The sequence below is a fragment of the Python bivittatus genome, unplaced genomic scaffold (genome assembly GCF_059951505.1).
Source record: "Python bivittatus isolate LINGU-HERP-01145 unplaced genomic scaffold, Pbiv_v1 ctg000750_np1212, whole genome shotgun sequence".
In the NCBI taxonomy this organism is placed as follows: domain Eukaryota; kingdom Metazoa; phylum Chordata; class Lepidosauria; order Squamata; family Pythonidae; genus Python; species Python bivittatus.
The window spans coordinates 777852-802895 of NW_028277102.1; the positions used below are offsets into that span (position 1 = coordinate 777852).

General features: G+C 44.6%; 2 protein-coding genes across 2 annotated transcripts; one reads left to right on the top strand and one right to left on the bottom strand.

The window, feature by feature from the left end:
• Positions 1 to 2276: 2276 nt before the first annotated feature.
• Positions 2277 to 14163, top strand: APOM (apolipoprotein M). The gene is made up of 7 exons (XM_025172937.2): positions 2277 to 2521; positions 4367 to 4509; positions 7933 to 8006; positions 9257 to 9355; positions 9582 to 9680; positions 11120 to 11159; positions 14053 to 14163. Exons 1-6 carry the CDS (start codon positions 2411 to 2413, stop codon positions 11143 to 11145), a joined length of 552 nt encoding a protein of 183 aa, XP_025028705.1. The 5' UTR covers positions 2277 to 2410; the 3' UTR covers positions 11146 to 11159; positions 14053 to 14163.
• On the bottom strand, positions 8301 to 24390 carry CUNH6orf47 (chromosome unknown C6orf47 homolog). Its single transcript, XM_088128599.1, has 3 exons — positions 23789 to 24390; positions 19919 to 20848; positions 8301 to 8722 (listed from the first exon to the last, which is right to left on the bottom strand). Exons 2-3 carry the CDS (start codon positions 20532 to 20534, stop codon positions 8673 to 8675), a joined length of 666 nt encoding a protein of 221 aa, XP_087984725.1. The 5' UTR covers positions 20535 to 20848; positions 23789 to 24390; the 3' UTR covers positions 8301 to 8672.
• Positions 24391 to 25044: the final 654 nt, after the last annotated feature.

Consider the following 25044-nt stretch of genomic DNA (forward strand, 5'->3'; position numbering starts at 1 on the left):
TCCACCCTTACTTCCTTGAGCGACTAGTTTTAGTTAGGGTTGCTTACAGTTCACATTCCCAAAACCGCCCAATATCTCAACCACTCTGGGCACCCAGGTTGCAAACCAAAGAATTAGAACCCTGTTTTTCAAACTCGCTGTCTCAAGCTTGTTTCTCAAGCTCGCTGTCTGGGGAATTCTGGGAGTTGAAGTCCACGCATCTTCAAGCTGCCAAGTTTGAAAAACACTGAATTAGAAGAACAAGGACCCTGTGGATTTCTGGAAAGATCTTTATTGCTAGTGCAGGAAGACCAGAATATTCAAAGCCTGCTGTTGTAACCCTCCTGCTTTGACTGATACCTATTGTGATTAAGGCAGAGTTACTCTGAGTCTTTTTCTCTCCCCCAACAACTTCCCAGGACTGAGATACCTTTTTGCAATGGTCCTGTTTCCTATCCAGTGCTCCCAAGGCCTGCTAAATGTCCAGTCGTGGGGGATGCCATTGATGTCAGCCCTACTAGGTAGATCGGACCAGGAAGTCAACTCCACAGGAAAGCTAAAACTTATTTTATTGAGGTTGGCTATATTAACAGGATCTTGCAACTCTAACTGTGCTGTGTCTCCTCCTCCTCCTTCTTATACAGGTAGATCTCGCTTAGTGACTGTCTCATTTAGCGACCATTCGCAGTTATGACAGTGATGGGAAAGTAACTTTACAACCAATCCTTGCATTTACAACTTTCGCAGGTCTGTAAAGCAAAGGAAAGCTGAAGGAAGACCATAAGCACAGTCATGGTTTCACTTAGCAACCACTTAACTGACTTGCCAGTCCCAATTTTAGTTGCTAAACTAGGACTACCTGTACTCCACTGAATTAGAGAGAAGTCTGCCTGAGCCGCTTCCAAATGTTATCTCGTTTCTCTGGACTTAAAAAATGTTTCTGCCCCCTTTTGTCTACGCAACAGATCCTGTATATTTCTGTCAAGCTCATCTTCCTTACTCTCTACAGATGGCATTGTTAATGGCTGCAACCTGGAATATACAAAGAGGGAGATACTCCCTCAAGTAACTACATAGGATTTTGTAGTTGACAAACCTTGACTAGCACCTGGAACCAGTGCAGTTCACAAAGCAGAGGCCTTACATAGGTATATCTTCTCTGATGGAAGGGCAGGCATTTCAGGAACCAAAATTCTTGCCTGCCCAGTGCACCATGCTTTCCAAGATGGAAAATCTCTAGCTGGGCACCTCTCCTCCGATGCCAGCGAAAGTGTGTAAGTCCCGGGTCAGAGCCCCACTCTACAGCCCACCAAACAATCACTTCGGTGCCTTCAGCAGGCTGACATCGACCTCCTGGCATGTCAGCACAGTAGACTTCTCCGATCCAACTTCCATTCCTGTTCTTCAGTAACCCACTCATCTTAGTCAGGAGCAGGCAGCCTTTAGACAGGCAATGACCACACCTGAAATTCTGGGATGGCACAGAGCCACGAGTTGGGTCGGTCACATCACCCACGCCAGTCCAGCAGATGTTTGAAAGAAGTGTTGAAGATGTTCTTTGGGGGTTTTTTTCAGATGCGATCTACCTATTTTAGAGTTTATGTTACAGTTTTTATCTTCTTCCCCATCAAAATAACGAGAAACCGCACTTTTCGGTTTTAGCAATCATGGTCAGAGGAAAATCTATGAGCCACAGAAATGGGATACACGGTTAGTGTATCCTGCAGCTGGCTGAGATGGAAGGTGTGATATCGTAGTAAACCACAAATAGAAAGATCTACAGCAGATAGCCTATGTAATAGCTTTCTATCTAGAACAGTAGCCCCAATTAAAGGTAAAGTGCACTATACCTTGAAAGACATTGGGATTCCGGGTTCTTATAGAACCATATAATCCCTATACTGCTGGTATAGATGTCTGTGAAATTTGGCTTTGAAGACAGTACGCAGGACTGTGCATAGGAGAAGACCTGTGATGTTAACAAAAAACCGAGCAGGTGGACAAAGAACTTTTGGAATGGCAAACAGTACATATTAGTTTAAATTAACCAACTGTTTTTTTTGGAACAGATGACCCAGGGCGGGAGAAAACCAAAATAAAATAAAAATAGCAAAATTCCTATTGTGACCAAACTAACCTCAGAGAAAAATCCCTTTCTAACCAAGTACTACCTTCCCACCTCCATGAAACATTACAGAATTCATCAAATGCACCTTCTCAGCTTGTTTGCTTTCCGGCTCCCTCCCCCTGGCCACGCTTGGTAGGGTCCTTCTGGATTTCAGTTTCGCCCCCAGTATGAACCACCCAACAGTGCGGAGTGGACTCTAGACCCTGGAGGGCTAAACATTTAACAAGCTGGGGGCAAAGGTGAGCTGTACAAGATGTGCCTTCAGAGACCGATTCTCAGAGCAAGCCACTAATAGCTCCAGCAATGGAGGGACTGTGGACTTGTCTCCTCTACCTCTATGGACTCATTATGGATGCTGTTTCCCTCTGTGAGAATCCAGTGAAGTTGCATGCTAATGAGCTGAACCGAGAACAGGTAACCAAAAAAAAAAAAATCTGGGCAGGATGCTAGGGTCAATAATTGCAGGTTATTGTGGAAAACCACTTAAATCCAACTATTTCCAAGCCTCAGGTCTATCCAGTGAGTGGCAGGCATGAAAAGAGATGGAGAAAAAGCATATGAATAACTGTGTATTTGTTGTTATTATTTTATTACACTTCTATCTCACTTTTCCTCCAGGTGGTCAAGGTGTATATAGCACTTCCTCCTCCAGTTTTTCCCCACAACAGCCCTATGGGGTCGGCCCAAAGTCACCCAGTAAACTTACAAGGCTGAGAGTAGACTCAAACCAGTGTCCCCTTACCTAGTCTCCAACTTACCTAGCTGGTGAATCTGAGTTTTATAAATCACAACGTTCCAACTTTGATGAGATCTGGTAATATATACTTTTGTACACATGTACACAATATTGTGTACATATGTATGCAATGTTCCACTTTGATGAGATCAGGTAATATGTGCTATTTCTTTATGCGATTGATCTACTGCCTCAATCCTCAATAAATTCTAAGTTATACTAAAAAAAAAAAATTGGGTTGAAAATGCATAGCGCCCTGGTGACAGGAAAGCCCACTTTTTGAGATGGATTTCGACCTTGGTTAGAAAAATCCTCTGCAAATGCAGTCTAGTGCTTGTGTGATTTAAATGTCAAGGGTGGTGTTTTGGAAAGAGGCAGAAAGCATTGTTTCCAAGCAAAAGCAGTTTTAACTGAAGCAAGACCAGCCAAGACCAAGGTATTTTGCTGCCTGAGATCAACACTGCAAATAGTACGTACTTTCTACTAACTAATACAGACCGTAATTTAGAGGTCTGTATTTTTCCACCTGTCTTGTTGAAAATAATATAGCCTCAGACTTTCGGGGGGTGGGGGGAAGCATGTTTCTGCTTTCAGAACTGTTACTAGAAAAGCAATGAATAGAGCAGAGTTTATGCTGAGATCCACCCCAAGAAAGAAAGCTTTTTGTCTGATCAATTACAGTTTGTGGTTTGGTCCAGGAATAACTAGACCAGCTTTCTTCAATCTGATGACTCCCGGTGTGTTGGGATTACCTAGAATTCCCAGTTAACCCCATCACATCTTGAAAGCAGCAGTATGAGAAGCTTCCTTACATCATGATGGGTGAAGACTCTATATGATTGCCTGTCCATTTTCATAAAAATCAGCTATAGCTGGGTTAATCCAATCAATAGAAGACTGTATGAGCGTTCAGTTCCTCCGAAGTTTTTTATTAAGTAAAATACTTTTTAAAAAACCAAAGATAGGGAAGAATAAAAAGAAAGGCAAAATGTAGGCTTGATGTTTACCTATGCTGTGAAGCTACCATATAATCATGGCATTATTAGATAGGAATCTCTTTAACGAGCCCTTCGGTATATATGGTGCATGTGAGAATATCTATTTAAAATGATTGTCCAATGAGCCAAACCATAATACCAGGTAATTGCAAACACTGAATGCTAAATGGGTGATTTTTCTGGGGAAAAGCAGTGCTGGGCAGAGATTATTTTGTTTATTTCCTTCCGTTGTATTGATATACCATCCTTCAATTTGCCAGATTACAAGGAATTCTATTTTCCGCAATGAGAAAGCTGTTGAAACGCTTAGCTCTTTCCTCGCCCACTCTTTTCTATTTTCTCTTCCAGCCCTGAACTGACAGTGTTTGATACTCTGGGGGTTGAAAATGTGTCAAAAGACATCTGATTGCTGGAGAAAGAATGGCCCTTTCCTAAGCCATGATTTTGCCCAGAAACAAAGCTTGGGGGATTTAGAATCACGTTCTCCTCATTCAAGCTGAAGTGACCACATTCTCATCTTTGCAGTATCTTGGCAGGTGGCTCTTCATCGCTGCCGCAGCGGCATCCCCATCATCACTGGAGACGTTTGCCCACGTTGACAGCACCCTGTTTAGTATGAATCAGAGCGAGAGCCCAGAGAAGTTGCATCTACGGGCTGCCATCCGACTGTGAGTTCAACCTTTCAACAAAAACAGAAGGATTCTTTTCTCCCACGATCTATTCCTTATCTCTCTGAGATATCTCTCCAGGATCTATTCCTTATCCCAGGATAAGGTTTGAACCAAGGGTCTCTAGAAACTTGGGATATTTGTTGTGATATTAACAAAGATAAGGGCCTCTTGAGTATATGCAGAATATGTGTAGAGTGGTGTTTCTCAACCTCAGCACATTTAAGCTGTGTGGACTTCAACTCCCAGAATTCCCCAGCCACTGCCTAGGGAATTCTGGGCGTTGAAGTCCCCACACCTTAAAGTTGACAAGGTTGAGAAACGTAGAGACTCAGTAATTTTGCTGTGAAAGTCTGTGTCAGCATCTTGGGAGCTTAGCCAGTGTTGAGATAAGGTAGGGTAGAAGCAGGATATTATGATACTAGGGATCCTCTGTCCTTATAAACAAGCTATACACCCTGTTAAATTCAAGGAGGTCCAAAGGCATCGCACTTGTGCTTGCCAAGAACAAAAAGGGTGTACCGTAGTCACAAGCACGAACCAGCTAGGATTCCTTCTGTGCAGCCTGAGGTCTAATAAGTGAGAAATTAATTTGCTTTCACTCACAATCTCAGACTTGCAGAGTGAAAAGGGCCTTCATCTGTGGCCGCTTTATTATAGAACCGTAGAGTGGGAAGGAGCCATTAAGGTATCTGGTCCAACCCATCAGTTAGTGCAGGAACTGAAAGCATCTCCAGGAGATGGATGTTTAGTCTCTGCTTGGACACATGCAGTGAAGGGGACAGACCTCCACTTCCCTTAAATAGTTCCTGCTGTTGGATGGCTTTCCTATCATTCACCTGGCATTTGCCTTCTCATAAATATAAGACTGTTGTTCCACGCCTTACATACTGGGAAATAGAGAATATATCTTGACCTTCTGTATCAGTGTTTTTCAAATGTGGCCACTTTAAGATGTGTGGACTTCAACTTCCAGAATTCCCCAGCCAGCATGGCTGGCTGGGGAATTCTGGGAGTTGAAGTCCACACATCTTAAAGTGGCCACATTTGAAAAGCATGTCTTACATGATGTCTGTTCAGGTACTTGAAAAGTGCTATTATATTTCTTGAAACTCCTGCACAGTGTCTTGCTTTAAGGCTAAACATACTTACTTCCCTCATAAGGGAAGCTTCTGGTCCCCTGATAATCTTTGTTGCTCTTCTCTGCTCCTGTTCTAGCTTTTCTATATCCTTCTTGCAACTTGAATGGTAGAATAAAAATATGACTTCCTGTGACTATCCTCCCGCTGAGGCAGCCGGAAATTGTATTTGCCTTTTTAGTAGCCATATCACACTGCTGACTCATATTCAACATGTGGTCAAGCACAATTCTTTTTGACTGTATTACCAAGTCAAGAATCTCACAGCCAATACCCATGCATCTGATTTCTTGTTCTTAAGTGAAGAATTCTACGTTAAGTTTCTATGAATACTCTGGAATGGGTTCCTCATATTATCCTCTTCCTTCATAAAAACATCCAAGAACCCTAGTCTGACAGATTCAGCTGCCATTGCAACACTTGGATAGCAGACAAAGCACGATACCAAGTGGATAATTTGTATGGTGGTTTTTCTCTATTTTGTGGTAAAGATAGAATACTGAATTACCATAGCTGGAGAAAAAGTTTTCAGGAATAGTTGCATGGGGATCTTGAAGGGTGGGGAGTGTTCAAAAAGTCAAGATGATGGCCACCATCTTGGAATTATGGCCACCATCTTGACTCTGTGTTACACACACGCCTACGGATACCCCTGAATGGATGTTGTGAGATTAGGCTGAAGCTGCCCAAACCTAAAGATGAAGCAGAAGAGGACCACAAGCCGGGAATCTTGTCTAAAAGATCCTTTCGGGGAGGTAGTTAAGAAGCAAACCACAAAGGAAAAATGTCACCTGAACCAGACCAAGGAAGCTGGGCCTGAGCACATGGGAAAAAACCCAGTCCCATCAATCAACAAGCAAGGACTTTTGGGGTCCTGAAGACGACCCACTCCAGGCGTCATCCTGGAGCCAGACTTGGCGGCTTCCCTCCTTCCAGCTAGTGCCTGGCAGCGTAGTTGAGAAGGACGTAAGTGGGGATGAATGTGTGTGCATGTGTGTGAGAACGAGCAAATGCACATTGTAGCCAGGAAAGTTTTGCTGCTACTTTAAATTCACCGGGTCTCCATGAATTCCAGAGAAGTGGCTCAGTGTTCGGTTGGAAGAGATTTGTGTGTGTCTCTAATTCTTTCCCGGCTGTTGCCCAGGGCTGTGTGTCTTGTCTGCTCTAGCCACACCTACCTGGAAAACCCAGGTAGAAGGCAAGGGGGGCTTAAAAAGATCCGCTTTCCTCAACAGGCTGTGAGCGTGTGAGTGAGTGACCATAAGCCGAATCTGGGAGTGCCTGTAACAATGTCTACAAGCATTTATCCTGTGAAATATAACTGCCTCACTGATGGAACATATACACATGGTTCAATTTGTCATGCTGCTGCTCTTTTCCTCAAAACCACATGTGATCTATGACTCCTTTTATAACAGGGCTTTTGGGAAACGACAGTTTGCCATATTCAGGGCTGCGGTTTAATCAGTTTTATGTGTTGAATGCTGACAGAGGAAAACGCACGCTACTTCTATAAACAGGGAGGTAGTTCCATATCAGGATTGTGAAATGGAGTGGGAGATTTTGGAATTGATTAAATGAGGTTCTCTGATAAGATTCAATTGTGAAATTAACTTCAGAACCAACAAAATATCAAGAGGAGGATGAAGGGAGGAGGTGCTTGCTCTCTGTTTCTCTCAAGGGATTGGTGATCAAGAAAAGATTGATTTTAAAAAAGCCTACTTCCAATACATAAAAATAAAGGCGCTAAAGTTCAGGTCTATGATCGAATACTGGAATACAGTAAAGCACCCAAACAGAACAGCTGGATTACACAACCACAGTGCTTTTGGTCACCAGAAACATGTGCTTCCCTAGCCCCAGTTATTGCTCCCACAATTCTGTAGTATGCCTTCTTCTTCTGTTCTAAATACAGCAAATATTATATTGCATCTCCTGTGTGTTTACCTAGCACCCATTGTATTTTGGCAGACAGTGCCATATATATCATCATTTCGAGCCTGCCTCCATTAAAAGTCATCCTTTCTAAGTTTAGAGTTGCATCTTGCATACTCTATCACCATCTGTTTTACCACAACCTCAGAGATGCAAACCTTCCTGCAGTAACTAACTTTTTAAAAAGTCAGAATCGTTTTAAAAAGAAATGCGGTTGATGTATCAGTCCCCCCCCCCCCCCAGCCTTCTCAGGTTCGCTGTGATTCTCGGCATCAACATTTGAAACTTGTCTGTCCTTCTACCCATCTGTGGCTCAGCCCTATTTTTTTCCTGCCTCTTTTCTTCCTAGGAAAACAGGTCAATGTGTTCCTAAATCGTGGAATTATTTGCTTCAAGAAGAAAGTGCTGATTTGGCTACCGAAGGTAAGGCACCATTTTTTTTCCTGCCACTTCGCTGATAACCTTATCTTCAAAGCTGATCTTAAAAGCAATATAGCCCAATTAAGATTGTGAAGCATAAAATGCCTGGAATAACTGCGTGGCAGGGCAGATAGGCAGGAATTCATGGGTTGGGTTCAGGCAAAGATAGTCATGCGAATGTCCAACTGAAATCAGTAAGAGAATTTATCCATTTCTCACTGGCCTGTGTGGGAACTGGAGGGCTCATCTATGATCGCATTTCATTCTAGTACTTTGATATCTTCCTCATTCGCTCAATAAAAAGTCCACTTTCCAGCTTAACCTTTTTAATCTCTGTTGGCACCAAAGGATTTGGCAAGAACGTGAAGGTATGAAATCTGTAGGCTTTTTGCATTATTAGCTATTGTGCACCTACATTTTTCACAGCTGTGAATAACCATACAATTTATTTATTTTTAATTTGTATTCCTGCACAATTGCACATACAGAATCTTGCCCAGGGCTGAATCTCTTCCAGCATCTGGAAAAACCAGATCCTATACCATACATACCTTCAGTTGTTAAACAAGCCTAATTTAAGGATAACAAAGCTGCAGATTCATTTTGATGCATTTCCTTAATCTGGGGAACCAATCAAGAATATGAAAATGGGGTACTCAGCTACATTTGCTAGTCCAATATATATGGCTGAATAATCACTCCTGCATCAAGCGTTGGATCTGTAATAGAAAGACAACAATTTAATAGGCAAAGCAGTATCATTTCATACATATTTTTACATCGTTGATATTTTTTCTGGAACAGTAAAAGATCAACACAACTTATTTTATACTTGCTCATACCTATTGCAGATTTTTAATGTAAAAATATCTTAGTTTTTCCAAGGAGATCATGTTGTGCGTGTCAAATCTATGTATTATTCTGTTTCTCTGTCAGCTTGATTAAACAAGGAACTGGAGTTGCGCTTCTAGATATTAATACAGATTTATCTCTGCATTTATTTATTGATTTTCCTCTGGTAGTTGATTCTGTTTATATGTAAACCTCACAGATTAAAATAAGAGTGCACCCTGATAGACTAGCATTCGATGTGCAGGGATGTGTTCTTATATGGGAAAAACATTAAGAGAAGCAATTCTCTCACCCACCTTCTGAAGGAATGCACGTCAAGCTCTTTGTTATTCAGCTATTATTCTCCTAAATATGCATGACAATGTTCTGGCTTTGTTTTTTCTCTGGATTCACTGCAACAGGTCGGCCTCATATGAGGACAGAATTGTTCTCCGCCAAGTGTCCCAATACCATCATTGTCCAGGAAACAGATCAAGATTATCAAAGGATCCTTTTCTACTGTAAGTCTTTTGCTTTGATCCCTAAATTCAGTAATCTTTTTTTTTTAAGAGTTAAGGCAGTGCAGCCATCTCCAATCTCATGGCATGTCTCCAACCAGAGACGTTCACTGCAACTCCCACCCTTGCTGAGGCAATAGGGTTCTCCAACCCATAGGTTGAAGAAGGTGGAGGGTTTGAGATCCAAATTCCTTCTTGGTCCTGACCTGCATTTTCCTTCTCTCCCTAGCCCGGATCCTTCATCCTGCAGAAGGCTGCCTTGCTGATTTCTGGAACAAAGCTTCCTGCCTTGACATGAATGAATTCCTCCTTATACCCAGAACTCAAGGTAGAGCCTCTCTCTGGTCTAGCAGCTTGTCCATTGTGGGCACTAGCATTGTATCAGGGCTGAGGGCAACCCTGTAAGACAATTCTTTTGCCTCCCAGAAGGTTCCTTGCCCCACTGACTTGACTTTGATTTAATGAAAATAAATGCTCAACTCAGGAAGCTAGGCCTACGGCAGGGCCCAGCACCAAATCTCTAGCATCATCTTTATTTACAATAGCAGCTGTAGGACTCACACAGATCCCATGGATGTCATAAAAAATTAAAAAACGGGGAGAGAGCTGAAGCCTAATTTTTCATGTGGAAGAGCGCCCCATGTCCAGGAAATGAGAGAAAAGTAAGATGGGATCTAAGGAAGCATCTTGGAGTGTTAGAGGAGGCAGTAGAGAACAACCTTTTGGTAAATGTCTGCTTTTGCCCACCAAAGCAGCCATTTTGCAAGAGTGCCATTTCAAAATTCCAGATGTAGCCACTGTCCCACCAGAAATACTTGCTTATGCTGGAAGGCAACAGTTCAACCTTCCAGAGCACTTTCCTTCTCCAACAAGGATGGCTGGATTGTCCTTTTCTACCTCTGCCTAATTAGTCTTCTAGGACCTCTTCACGCACTGCCTTCAAGATTTGCAGGCTTCAGTACTAAGGGAGCCCCGGAGGTCTTCCCTAATAGCAGTGGGGACTTGGGAGAGCACCATTTTGAGGTCCCACAATAATCCAAATGATGCTACATTGGATGCCTTTTATGGGGAATTTAAACAGTAGATCCAGCCATTATGTGCAAAGGGTAGGCAGGAAGGAAATGCTTGTTCTAAGAGTCACATCTGTTGTTGGCCTTGTCATGATGCTTAGAGGGACCCAGGTGCTGACGGTGGCTTTGACCACCTCTGAAAACAATAACCCCTCCTCCTCACTGTTGCATCCAAAACCACAGGGAGTCTCATACTGTATTGAAAACGTTGATTGTGGCATTATTTTTGATCTCGTCCAATCCAGCAAGGGCAGTCGTTCATTTTTACATTGAAGATATTCTCTGCATCAGACTCTGCTATGATGTTTTCATCCCTTTCTAGGCAGACTGTTTAGGACCACCCTGAATTCCATCCTTTGGCCCCGACAGTTAAACCCCAGGCCCAGTTATGATTTGTTGGAGAGGTAGAAATTAATACAGCTCCTTGTGTGTAACTGGATATGCAAAAGCTTTGCATACTATGGACAGTTTTAATCTCTTGTGACAATCTAACTGCATTACTCAGAATGCACTTCTGGATTCCAAAGGCCAGAATCACAACTAACATGGCGAAGGGAAGGGAAGGGAAGGGAAGGGAAGGGAAGGGAAGGGAAGGGAAGGGAAGGGAAGGGAAGGGAAGGGAAGGGAAGGGAAGGGAAGGGAAGGGAAGGGACGCTTTTGTGCAATAGTAACTCTTTATTTCTGTCCTTTCTCTTAGATGCTTGTGAATTCCAAGAAACCTGACCTCTAACTCTTGGGTAAGATAAATCACCCCATACCACACTAAAAACCCCTTCTCATAGGACACTGTGTCTTGATAAATTGTGACTTTATCTTGTAAATTTAGAATGAGGACCCTTCAGCTGTCAGCCTGATTTCATGCAGCTTGAAGTTTTTGTTTGTCTGTTTCTTCTTCTATTTGTTTATTTCCTTTTTTCTTGGTTTGTTGTATTTTGTTCATTTAAAAAAGTTTTTAAACATTATTCCAGCAGAAGGGGGTAGGGGAAGAGATAGAGAGATGGAGTGACAGAGAGAGAAAGAAGGTGGTTGGGACAGAAAGCAAATTGGAGGGACAGGGAGAATGATAAAAGGTGGCGAGACAGAGAAATGCGCTGGCACAAAGAGAAAGATACAGAGAGATGGGAGTGAAGCAAGCCCTCTGTTCGGCGTGATGTTTCCATGTACAACTCATCTCTCATTAGTCTTTGCGCACACTGGAAGACTCTCCAGGGCAAGGCAGTCACGCTGTACCCCCGGAGCCCAGTGCTTCAGCAATACGTCTTGTGCCGCTGGGAGAGGAAGAAGCACGGCGAACTGTACTCAGAAAAGTATTGCCTGAGTGAGAAAGATTGATGAGAGTCACAGACAAAGAAAGAGAAATAGGGAAATGCATGGCTGGCTCCGGCCATTCCCAGCTTTTGAAGCCTATAGCCCTGGATAAAAATGAAAAACGATTGATAAAAATGACAACACATGAAAATGAAGCCCCCTCTCGACAGTTCTGCAGTGAGAAAAGCTGTTCTCTAGCAACCATGCGAATTCCTTGAAGCATTGAGAAAAGCTGCTGTCGATGCAATGAGCAGGGGAGGCCCAGGCAAGGTGAATCTCCTTGGTGTTGATCGGCAGGCTGCTTAAGCCTAGAAATTTGGAAATGCTTGTAACCTGGTTGGTTTTAAAAGCAGGCTTCTAGTCCTTAAGATGGCAAAACTAGGCCTGACCATACACCGCAGAGATTGGGGAGCTCTCAAACTAGCTGAGGAATGCGATTAGCTCGTGTTCTTTTTTTCAGCAGGAATTAAGCAAAATATGCAAAATCTGTGTACATTTGTATATTATATAAGTGAATGTATTTCTAAAGGCGTTTCTGCATACAGACTATGAATTCCTTTATCATATTTTTGTACTTTTTGGTGTGTTTGCAGAAGGTACATAACCCTGAACCTGGTTTCTATAATCCTTTATACCAGTGTTTCTCAACCTTGGCCACTTTAAGATGTGTGAACTTCAACTCCCAGCAATGCTGGCTGGGGAATTCTGGGAGTTGAAATCCACACATCTTAAAGTGGCCAAGGTTGGGAAACACTGCTTTATACACATAGACCTAGTTTGCATGACACAGCCCCAGCATAGTAAAGCTAGCCATGATTTCTAATGGATTTCCTTACTTCAATCATAGTTTGCATAACATAAGCCTCGTATTTCCTCCAGATTGTAGAAATAAAACTAGGAGAAAGGAGCAGTTCCCTGGGGAAAGGATTGAAATGTGGCCCAAGTAGTGAAAGAAGGAAGGCCCATTTTCTTCCCATCCCATTCACAGTGGCTTAAACTTCATTCAGACCCTTTAGTGTTTCCAAAACGATTTTCCCCCCTAAAATGCTTTTTCAAAGGAAGTGTCAGCTGGCCAGCAGTTAGCCGATCTACAGCCCTGAAGGATGACATGTTGGCCATAACTGACCATGGTTTGAACGGTCATCCGGCACCACAGCCACAGCTAGCATGTCCTGCAAGAGTGATCATACCGCTGTGCCCCTACAGCTGGTTTGGTGATGGCCACAAAGCGTTAGGAGATCGGGCCCCATCTCAGATTCCATCTCTACTCATTCTGAGCTAGAACACTTTAATAATAGCAACTGTCTTCTCGTATTGGCCACGTTCACCCAGCATACTTAAAATGGTTGTGTGTGTCATACGACCCCGATACAAGCCCCATCTTGGATTCCCTTTATCCAGATGCTGAACCTTAGGTTTAAGTTATAACTTCTAGTTTAAAGTGAGCTACCATGGCAGTCATTAACAATCCACATGACACAGTCAATCAGGTGCCTTCCTTAAAACACCAGATGAATTTGGGAGAAGCGGTTTTCTGATTTATTGTTATGTTGACTCCACATAGACAGCCACTGTGTTCATACAGGTCTTGGGACTGGTCTAACGCACGAATGTGCCAATTCAGCAGTTCCCTTGCATGAAAAATTCAATTACAGTATTGATAATTGAAGCCTTCAGGGCATTAGCTAAATTATGATTTCTCAAAACTGGAAGCATACAGCAAGCACAGGGACAAAAGTAAGATCTGGTGCTAAGATCTTAACCAGAGTTAAAAGAACGACTCTTTTATCTTTACACCTTCTCTTCTGCACATGTGAATGCTTACCTCCAGGCCCTTTTCCCCCCCAATCTAGCCAGCTTTGTGCCTGTTCATGTCTGCACTGGCATTTTTGTTAACTGTGGCTTCTTCATAGCAATCTGTAAACCACCAACCTTCTGACTATAAACTGTGAATTTGAACCTATCCACAGTCCATCCAACACTCTGCCAAGGTGCTGATGGAAAGGAGGGTAGTGAGCATAAAAGACAGAGAGAAAATGAACACTTGACCTTGGACTCCTAGTCTGCTGCTTGGGGGCCATTCTAGGGGTAGGGGGGAATTGTCAAAAAAGTCAAGATGGAGACTTAAAGCCCCACCCCTTTTATGGGCATGATCACGCAGTCCCAGCTGCCATTTTGTCCTTTTGACACACAACGCACACACAGATGCCCCTGACCAGTTCTACCACCACTCACAAACTCAACAGTCTCCAGTTCCTCCATACACTCCTCCTGTCCCGATCTCTTCCTTTATTTTCCTTATTATTCTTTTTCTCCCACCAGTTTCAAATCCAGCACGGCAGGAATCAATCACCCTTCGAAGCCGACTTGCCTCATCTGCCTGGAGAAGCAGTTGCTTGTAATCTTAAATAAAACTTATTTTCTAATGAGAAACCACTTGCTCTTCCTGATTAAAAAAAAAAAAAAAAAAGCAAGCCCATCAAACTATAATGGGGAGATCTGAAAGACATTTGAGCCCAGGAAGACGGATTTGGGGAGGATCAAACGGACGGACGCTTGAAAAAACTTGGTATTTGCAAATTCCAGCATGAAGTGATTAATCCGCCCATCTCAGAGGAATGTGGCGATAACAGCTTAGCCCTCCACTGCACTGTTGCAAGCCTGTCGCTCTGGGCACTTCAATAATCTCAAAATAGGCATTTAAGCATTTTAAGGGTTTCTTTAAATGTCACAGAAGCGGTAGAAATAGACCTGAACAATAGCTTGAATAGGTCACCAAAGGCAAGGTTCCAACAATCGGCTTCATTGCAGCGATAAGCTAAAATCAGTCCTTTAAAATTGGGCCAGATGGTACCTCAACCGCTGTCTCTAGAACCTGTTATCAACACTTTACTCCCAGGAAATCTGAAGGGCGCCATGTTGGGGAACGTGGGGTAGACAATATGAACTAGTTGGACCAACATTGCAGATTCTGTGACTGTGATCTCAGATTCTATTAGCCCATAGTCTTTAACTGTGGTTTGAAAAGCATTTTTAGCTGGATTCAAACTGCCCACTACCCCATAATTCTTCATGTATAAACTACAATCCCTAGTTTACAACATGGTAGAACAAAACCAAACAGGCCACATGTTGACTTAGCATGATGTATGATTCTAGCCTGTGTTCTTAGCCCTGCTGAGATCCGTAACTGGGACTGGTCTGAAGAATTGAGCACAGGAGTATATGAAAAGGACACTATTATTCTCATATAGCTCTTTGTCCTCAAGGAGAACCTGAGACATCTAAACACGTCTTCTTGTTTCCCAGGGGAGAACCTGAAGGCAATCAAAGCTTCCCCGATCTGCTAATTCTGTACCGCAAATGCCTCACCTCTCGTCTCAGCTCTCTTAAATAATTTGTTTTTCCCAGATGACCTCAAAAGAAATTGAGTCTAAGTGAGAGTGAAAACAACTAGGAGGCATTTTGCGAGAGGAACTCAGAAATTAAACCTCTCTCCTACAGTTTCACCTTCCCTCTCCTTCAGTTCCTGGAACAATGTCAAACACAGATCTTAAGGATTATACATTTCAACTCCAATGATGTGACCAAAGATCCTGGCTGCTGGAACCCCCATTCAGACATGTTCTAAAGCAGTGTGGCTGGGGGAATTCTGGGAATTGAAGTCCACAGATCTTAAAGTTGTCAAGGTTGAGAAACACTGTTCTAAAGACAGTTTAAGCTGCCTGTGTGCCAAAACCTTTATCCAGTTGCCATGAGGACCAGCCACACACAATTTATTGAGTCTTCTGGCTGTAATTAGATAGAATGGAATGTGTGCTACTCACCGAAGTTTTTCCTTTTATTTAAATATATAGATGTCAATATATTTTAACACACTGGAAAAATAACCAGATCCAGAACAATAGCATTTAATGACAAACAGTGCTTGGAACATACACAGATTAGTTCATGTACCTCTCTCATCCACACACCTGTATTCCATGCATCCCCCCCAAAACAGAGAAAATTCAGTTCCCCTAAAAAAGCCATTTGTCCCATACCCACATCAACAGCATCGTCCTCTCTCAAAACGGCAACAGAGAACGCCTGGAGTGGTGTGAAATAACATTATGATCCAGGAAGAGGTATAGTTCAGCTCTCACATTTGGGGAAACACGGAAGATTCTTCTTTGTCACATGTATTGTTTCCCCCTCTTGCACTTCCACGACTGGCAAATGCTTTTTCACAGTTTTCCTAATAAATGACCAGGACTGTATTCCAATAATCCTACCATCCCACCAATGGTGATCAGCCGTATTGCAGGAGATCTGGTGTCTGTTTTGGTGTGAATGTCACAGTACCTACTGGCTAGTTCCTGGGACATCCCAGAAATTTATAATAAATATCTTTTGATACATGCCATTTTGGAATTGTTACTCCTTTTTTATTTATATAAGTAACAATTCCCAAAGGGCGCATATCGAAGGTGTTATGTACTGGGCATTTGGCAAAGAGCGAGGATGTCATAGTTTTCCCATGTAAATACTCCTATAATCCTATAAAAGAGATTAAAAACAAATCTGACTATATACAGAGGGAATAATCAAGATAGAAAATAATGAGGAAATAGGAAGGTCCCAGTTTGTAATTTCCTTCTAGGTGTCAAGTGTCAAGTCAGGAGACATACAAGAGAATCAGAAGGGTGAGAAAAATGCATAACTTTTCTGCAGTTGCTGCTTCTCCTCAAAAATACTTTTAACTGGTTTTTCCATGGTGTGTTCTAGAGCAAATTTAGCCCAAACAAGTTCTTTTTAATAGGACTTTTTGGGGGGGAATTCATTCCAACTGCTCGAGGGGAACAGTGGAGGAAAAGTGCAAATCTTGTCTCTGCTTGCCGATGACACTGGTCATTCAAAACCACTCAGTGGGTGGGAAGGTGGTTTCCTCTTTTATAACCATCTTCCCCAACTCCGCAATGTTAGACTACATCATCCCAGCCATTAGCACATGAATGGGAATTGTAGTCCACTATTTCTGGAAGGGGCTTGGTTGGGGCCAGGAGGAGAAGTCTCAGGAAAGGAGACTTGTGCTCAGGAAAGGAGAAGACGGAAGATGCTGGTGATTTTGCTCCAGGTCAGTAGAGCCGTTCTAGCCTGCATTAAAACTACAGTTCCACCTCGGCTTCAGTCAGTTTTGCTCAGTTTGGGAAAGGAGTGAAGATATGCAGGTTGAGTGGCTGCCTTACACTCCTGGTGTGCATTATGCAGAAAAAGAAAGAGAGAGGAGCGCAAAGGCTCCTTTGTATTGCACAGGATTGTGAAAGGGATTTTATGAGTCATCTGAAGGCACGGCATCAGAGGCGGTGTGGATACGACTGCTCCTGGCAATTGGTTGGAACAGTCAGCCACCAAGGCCCTGAGACTGCAAAGACGGTTTGCTTGCTCATATTTTCTCAAGGTTAGCTAATGTGTCATGAGGCCTCCTCCCCAGTCCCAGCTCTTGCAAACCACATTTAGTTTGGAAACAGCACACTGTCACCTGCCACACCGCATGGGGCATCACTGTAGTTGAAATAATATCCTCCAGGTTCTCAGGTTTTCCCCAGCTCATGTCCTCCAGGGATGATAGAGGGCCTGGACTGAGGAAGGCTGGATGCAGTTTGCAGAGAGAAGTGGGGGTGGTTGCTTCTGGGAAAATGAATGCATGAGCATTCCTCAAATGACAAGTTCATTTGAGTCAAGACTTCACAGCATCTGGGACTGTGGAAGTGACACAACATGTATCATAAAAGGGACTTGCAGTATAGCTAAAGCTGAACCTTCTCATGGGGTGGTTTGCTGATAGAGTAGGAATGCCAAATCTGGACAACCCCCAGCAATGCCAGGTAATCTGAGCCATGATGGAAGAAGCCGAGAATTCTAGTTTATCACCATCTGGGAGGCCACAGGTTGCCCATCCCTGTTCTAGATGAAGGCATGGACTTTGTGCTAGAATCTGGATCGGGAGCAGGGGAACTGATGCCCTCCATCTGGATTCTTTTTGGATTTCAAATCCCATGGGGATTATGAGGATTATAGTCACAAATATATAGGAAGGTTATCTGCTGTAGAACATCCCAAAGGGAGTGAAACATGGCAACCTTAATGGAAAAACAAACTTCTGCAATTAAGAATCTACAAATCTTCCCAGAATCAGCTTCCTCAGCTGAAGAGGAAGAAAAACGCATTCAAAATGTATTTCCCCAAAATACCAACCCCCTAACTGCTCTGTTGGTCTCTACCTCCAGTAGCTTATATGTTGGATATCTCCAGGGGTATCCAACATATAAGCCATGATGTAACTTTCTATTCCTCCTGCTTCTAAGGACAAACCATGCATGGACAGTTGAAATGACCTGTGCGGCGCTGGGTTGCTTTGAGATAAGGCAATTCAAGAAACCAAAAACAAATTAGAAGCAGGTCAATGACAGATCTCTGTTATCCTGGAGATAGTTTAGTTGCCATTTCATCATTCTGTAAGCTCAGTGAGACCACAGAAAAAGAGATCCACATGAGTCACTGGCTACCTGTATGTCCACGTGGACAGTATAGAACTAAGCCACTGAGTCTTTGACTCAGAACAGCTGTTTTCCATAGGGGGATGTGGACCCTAGTTCAGTGACATAATCTAAATATTGCCAAAGGAGTGAGAAAGGAGACAAGAAAATGAGGTGAGGACCCAGAGTGTCCCAAAGCTGACTGCTGGTGAGAAGGGAGCCCTGGGCAAGTGGGTGCACTGAAACGGTAGGCTCAGAACTGCTTCTCCCTGAGATATGGGGTGGAAGAAACAGAGTATTATTCTAAACTTCTGTCCCCACCCATCAACAATTCTATTAGAATAAGCTGTGGAAAGCCAACTCACCCCACATAAAAAGCAGCAATAGGTCCAGCTCAGGAATGATTTCAGTTTTTTTTCTGCTGGTTTTCTTCAAAGGGGTGCCAGATGTTTCACCTTCCTGGACTCCACCACCCACAGATTAAGACTCCTGTAAATCTTCTAGCCTTCTTCCCAAATGCACTAAAGCCATCTGCCTTTCAGATGTCCATTTCTCAGTCCTCTGTAGAGTAGTTCTCTCCCTCCCCATCCACCAGATTACCTATTTTCCACGGCTCAGGTAACGATAGAGCTATTGTTTGCTCCAATTAGATAGGATGTCTTCTTTCTTACTTCTCCCTGACAGGAGAGGGTTGAGACTTGGATATGTTGCATTTTATCCCCACAGGATTCAACTACTGGCTCTCCCTAGGTTTTTAAGAGACCTATTGTTTTTAGCCCATCCAACTTATTAAAAGGCAAGTGTTTGCTCTTGCTGGCTAGCCCAGTCTCTCTCAACTTTAGCAACTTAAGATGAGTGGACTTCAACTCCCAGAATTCTGGGAGTTGAAGTCCACTCATCTTAAAGTTGCTAAGGTTGAGAAACACTGGGCTAGACCATACATGTAGGAACAACACGTGCTGTTTATTTTCAGCTGCCTATTCTCGATGGCTTTCACTGGGTTGTTGTCACCCAGAAAACAATAAGAGGTCAAACAGGATACAAGCCAGGAGAAATTCATAGGCCCTTGTAAATATGAAGGAATTAGCTATATTCTGGATGCTTATTTGCTTTTTTTTGAAAATATACTTTCCACGGGCACTACGGATTCAAACCAGAGGTCAAGATGACTCCCATCAAGGAATTCAACAAGGGATTTAATCATTTCTGTCCCTCCTTCCCCTCAAAAACTACAGTTCCCAGAATCCTCTAGGGGTAGCCATAACACCCAAGCACCCAAAATTGGTTTATATCTTTAAGATAGATGAGCCTCAGACCGCTCTGTGATTTTTGCTGAGACCCACTAGATGATTATAATTCTGGATGGATTACCCATCCCATCTGTTAGTTCCTTTCCTTGCAGCCACTGATAACTGGGATTTGGAACAATCTATATGGAAAAGTTCTATGAATCTAGTGCTTATTTTTTGAGTCATTACCCATTTTGAGAAATACTGTTTCTCCTTTTTACACCCCCCCCCTAAATTTCTGTTCAGCCATCTTAAATACAAGTTACTCCTTTCAGTCCCTCTAGGGCCCACTTCAGTCAATCTCCTGGGCTTCAACCCCCACCCTGTCACAAGAGGTGGGTCAACACAACCTTCCTCCTCATAGTGGTGATTCTTGCTTACATCCATCAGCTGCTGACTCTTCTTCTTCTCGATCTGTATTGAGCCCAGCAGCCTGTTCGTCTTCTTGAGACTCCGACGGTCCAGCACGGATGCTGACCCACAAAACCAGGGTCTGCAGAAATCCATAAAGACAGGCAAATTGCACCAGATACTCCTGGACCAACCAAAGAACCAAGTACATCCCATAGGTGCTGACCAAGAAACAGGCAAACCCATGGAGCCAAACCTTCAAGGGTCCTCCAAATCCCAGGATATCCATAACCAACCGGAAAGCCGGAGAGGATGCGCAGAGCAGAGTCACTACGCACAAATCAAAGAGGTGTCGAGTGAAGTTGAAGCAAATCTGGAAGTGCTCTGGAGACTCCACTGATGGCTTGTGAGGAGCAACATGTTGAGGTATTCCAGCCAACAGGGAGTGCTCTCCAGCAGCCGAGCTTTGGCCCCATCCAATCATTTCCAGAAGCCGGCGGCCACTCCACCATCTTGCCTTGGGAGGCCCTGTGCATTCCACCAGTACCTCAGGTTTTTCCTTCAAATCCTCCTCCTGGTTGAAGGTCTGCTTTCCTCTCCACCAGGACAGTCTCGGGAGCCATGACTTGGCTCTGGTTAAGAACATTGCACAGGGAATAAATTCTGGCTCTCTCCAAAGAAGGCCTCCAGCCCAAGATGTATATTTACCAGCACACGTGGAAATGGAGGACCAACAGCCAATCTGGCTGAATTTTTTCCTGAAAAGGACTCCCACTGCAAAGAATGCTGATTAACTTGGTGGGTTCCTCTGTGGCCAGTTTCAGCTTGACTGATGGTGTTTCAAATCCTGAGGTTGCTGATTCATTCTCCAAGTAAACCACAACCGGGCTTGTCCATAAATTAGGGCTCATCCAGGATCGCAATTGTTCTGGACACTGGCTGTCGGGAATATAATTTTCTCTGTTTGGGAAAATACAGATGTTGGATACTACTTTAGTTATGGGCAAGTAGAACTACCTGCCACATCACACAGCTTCTTCTAACGCTATGGACAAACTGGCCAAAACAGGAGATACAGCTTCAAAATCGGCACGGGAATTTCTCCGTTTTGTTTTTTTTTACAAAAAAGCGTATTTGTGGCTTCCCCCACAGTCAAAAGTGGGCCTTTGCCTCTTTCTGAAAAGGAAGAGGCAGTTTTAAATTGATGAACTAATTGCCTAAAAGAGAACAAGCAAGGGGGGAAGAGTTGAGATGTGGCCAGGACTAGACTAGGAGAAACATGTAAGTGAAAGGCTTAAATGGGTTTTTGCCATTTTAAAAGTGACAGATAACAGGTACAACCAGTTGTCTGAAGGTATTTAGTGAAAATACAAACATTCACTTTAATTGTTGTGATCTATTATTTTACTTTGTGCCTTGAACAACAGGAATAATAATGACCTACTCCAAAAAGTTTGATATGAGGGCAAATTTATTTAAAGCATGTGTTATATATTGAAAACCAGAGCAATCAATACATTTTTACTCATCCCATATCAATTATTTTCTATCCAATTTACCCAGTGAACTTTCCATCTTATCTAGTTTTTCCTGAGATGTATTATGGGATGCTGGTACGAGCTGAATTTCTGAATGCACCGAGATTCAGGGAAAGGGACAGGAAAACAGAGCTTGTCATTCTATAATTATTTAGCCTAACCTCTCTTTGTTTCTCTGAGTAGTGGAAAAGTTGGGGGAGGGTGTTAAAGCATTTCCATATCTATTCTCCCCCACCCCCAAAAAAAACCCCAACCGTATTTTCACTTTTACAGAAAAAAATAGAGTTTAGGCTGACTATGGAATTAAGAAATCTGTCTTCCTGTCTCTTTTTCTGTATCTCAATGCATTCAGAATTTAACCCACATCTTGATTTGCTGGTCGTGTACGCTTGCTCTCCTATTTCCCACTGAACCCTAATGTGATGTCTTGATTTTGGTTTAACATGGGCTGTAAACCCATCTATTCTGATTTAGCATTATAAGCAAATGTGGCTATTATGACTTGCTCAAGAAATTAAGGTTTAAAAATCCTGATTTAGCAATAAGTGGGAACCCAGCACCATCTAAGCCAATGCCTGCTTTAAAATGTTATTCCAAAATTGTAGAAACCATTTTATGTCGGCAAAACCTTTCTTCCCTATGATAAAGGCTGACTTTGGGGCAGAATAACTCTTTTGGAAAGGCAGGAACTCAAATTATGAAATGAACTGAAAATCAGCAGAGAGCTACAGATTGGCAGCACCAATGAATATTCTCACAGCGTAAGAGATCAAGTCAAAACCCATTTTTTTCTAATCTCAGGCATATCTACCCTGCTGTAGCGTCAGTGCATTGCTCAAACAATTTCTTCAATCCTCAAAATGCAAGAACGCCATTCCCAAGAGGAGCAGCTGAAAGATCCGCTTGTGAAATTCTCAGTGCTCATCTTTATTCAACAGTAACTCTCACTGAGATAAATAGAATTTACCCTTGGGGAAACGGTTACAGATGTCAGCTGCCTCTAATGGGGAGGGGGGAATGCATGAAAAAATAATATTGAAAGTATTTCTAAGCAGATGTAAATTCCTTTCTTCTTGCCATCGAGAAGCTGTGAGTGCTTATATCCTTATATTAAAATTAGGGGGAAGAGCATGCTCATTCAGGCATCAGCGCAAACATCCCTTAGACCAGTGTTTTTCAACCTTGGCAACTTTAAGATGTGTGGACTTCAACTCCCAGAATTCCCCAGACAGCAAAGCTGTCTGGGGAATTCTGGGAGTTGAAGTCCACACATCTTAAAGTTGCCAAGGTTGAAAAACACTGCCTTAGACGTTTATCCGAAGAGACATCTCACCTGTTCATCAGACCCCCTGCTCAACCTTGAGCCCTTTCACCGAGCATTCCATTACAGCTCACTTTTTTACAGTTTTTCACATATATACCTCTACAAGCAGCCCACCTCAAAACATCTGATGTGCGATGCTCACATTATAAGACAGCGCCAGCATATTTTGAGAGCCGAGCCATCAAGAGCGATGGCACGCTTGAGCTGTGCTCTCCTCCCCGCCAACTCTTTTTGCAAATTTCAGATGTTCATTCCAGCGTTTCCCTCCCCTAACGATACAGCAGAAGATGCCTCCTATAGAACCGCTTTGCGTAAAAAGGAATCCAAAAAGATCTGGAAGAGACCCAAGCGGAGAGTTGCTTAGGCAAGTGGGGCAGCTATCGAAATCAATAAACCCGAGGTGCCATGCTTGCATTTAAAAGGCACCGTGGGCACCTTCAGACATTCCCTGAAGGTGGGCGAGACGGGGAACGAGTCCTACGCTAAAGTGCTCCAACTCCTATTGCGGGCCTTTCAAAATGAGGAAAAATCTAGTCTGCAGCAATCGTAGATATCGGTGTGTGTTGGGTATGTCCAGCTTGGCACCAAGAAGGGATCCATCCAGGCTGGTTTCTGCAGAGTGCTAGGGGAAAAAAACCTACCTGGCATTTGCACACCAAACTTCAAGTGGAGAAAATGCTTCAGGAAGGCATTCAGCTCAGCAATGAATGAAAAACAAAGGGGGGGGGTTGGAGGGGTGCTGGTGGACAGATATGATAGGATCTATTTATAGCATCCTGTGCCTGCTGGAACTGCCTATTCGGGCCTGCATCGTCCTTCTGGGTGAGGGGCCTCTTCTGGCCGCCCCTCTCCAACCTCCCCCCCCCCCACAAACCTTCAAGGAGCAGCCTGCCTTTCCTCGTCCACGCATCAGATCAAACCCAATGATCACGCCCACCCTCCAAACGCCCCGAGCCCCCCGCCGCCTCCCCGCTCCCAATCCACCCCGCCCGCCGACCCACCCCCATCCAGGAGAGGCCGCACCGCCTCAAGACCCACCTGAGTAACAAACACGGGCCGGGCGGGAGCGCGCGCCGGCGCGCCGAGCTCCCCGGAGCAACTTTTCTTCTTCGGGTCTCGGGCTGGCGGCGCGCCGGGGTCCCTCGGCGTTTAAGGCGGACGCGCGGCCCCCGACTCCTCCGCGGGCGCGGGAGCTGTCCGGCAGCCTCGCCTCGCCTCCCCCGGGCGCTCCCGAAATGCGGCCGCAGCAGCAGCGAGCGGGACGCGGGGAGCCCGTCCGGGGACTCTGGACCCGCCGAGCCCCGGGGAGCGAGCGGGAGCGCGCGAGCCGAGGCCGGGGAGAGGAGAGGCGAGGCGAGGGGAGGCGGCCCAGCCCTCGACGCAGAGAGGGAGGCGCGAGGAGGCGGCGGCGAGGAAGGCGAGCTCCCTCCTCGTTCGGGTTTTCTGGCAGGACCGGATTGGGAGAGGCGCCACCCGGGGAGGTGGAGGCTTTGCGGGGAGGCGGCTGGGAGGGCGGCGCTGGCGGCGGAGGAACCGGCGCGGCGGGCGCGGGCAGGCCGGGCCGGGCCGGGCCGGGCCGGGCTGGGCGCGCTCCGGCTCGGTCCGGCGTCGCAGCGAGGCTGCCGGCTCCGCTTCCCACCGGGCGCAGGACGCCGGCAAGGCTGAAGAGGAGGGAGGCCGGGGGCGGGGCCTCGGAGAGGCAGGGCCTTCCCCAACCGGGCGCTCTCCAGCGGCTTTCGGGCCCCGCTCGTTCGCCCCAGCTCCCGAGCGGCAGCTGTTTGCAACTGGGAGGGCTGCGGGCCGGGGCGCCCCGGGTGGAGGGAGGTAGTAACCCCGCCTGGGGGGCAGCAGGGAAAGGGGGGCGCCTGGGGATTGGGGGGGCTGCGTTGGGAGAGTGGCTTGAACCCCTGATGAAGACGCACGATGTACTTCGGGATAGCAAAAACGAGCATCCGCCCACCCGTCCGGGGCCCTCTGTAAAAATAAAATTCTGACCCAGCCAAACTTTCCGAACGAAGCAGAAAAAGAGCCTGGTTAACCTCCCCTCCCCACCAAAGGGAGGGGGAAATGGGTGTGGAGCCCTGAAGGACGGGGAAGGTTTCCAAAGGGTGGAGATTCAAGCGCATTGTTAAAATAGCTGGAATTGCTCTTGCGGGATCAACCCGCTCTTCCCCCAAGTTAGGTGCCAACGTTCAAAATAGGTCACTCGAAATCCGGAATAAACGGACACGTATTAAGTATTCATGATTGCTATCGGTTCTGCAGATGAATAATAAAAACACACAGAACAAACA

Bases quoted from the DNA above. Each gene is read 5' to 3' on its own strand.
- CUNH6orf47 (XM_088128599.1), bottom strand. From the start codon at position 20,534: ATGTTCTTAACCAGAGCCAAGTCATGGCTCCCGAGACTGTCCTGGTGG. The intron at 8,723-19,918 runs GTAAGCAAGAAT...TTTCTATTACAG, and splicing joins AGAGTCAGCAGCTGATGGAT to ATCCAACGCTTGATGCAGGA.
- APOM (XM_025172937.2), top strand. From the start codon at position 2,411: ATGGAGGGACTGTGGACTTGTCTCCTCTACCTCTATGGACTCATTATG. The intron at 2,522-4,366 runs GTAACCAAAAAA...TCATCTTTGCAG, and splicing joins ATGAGCTGAACCGAGAACAG to TATCTTGGCAGGTGGCTCTT. The intron at 4,510-7,932 runs GTGAGTTCAACC...TTTTCTTCCTAG, and splicing joins CTACGGGCTGCCATCCGACT to GAAAACAGGTCAATGTGTTC.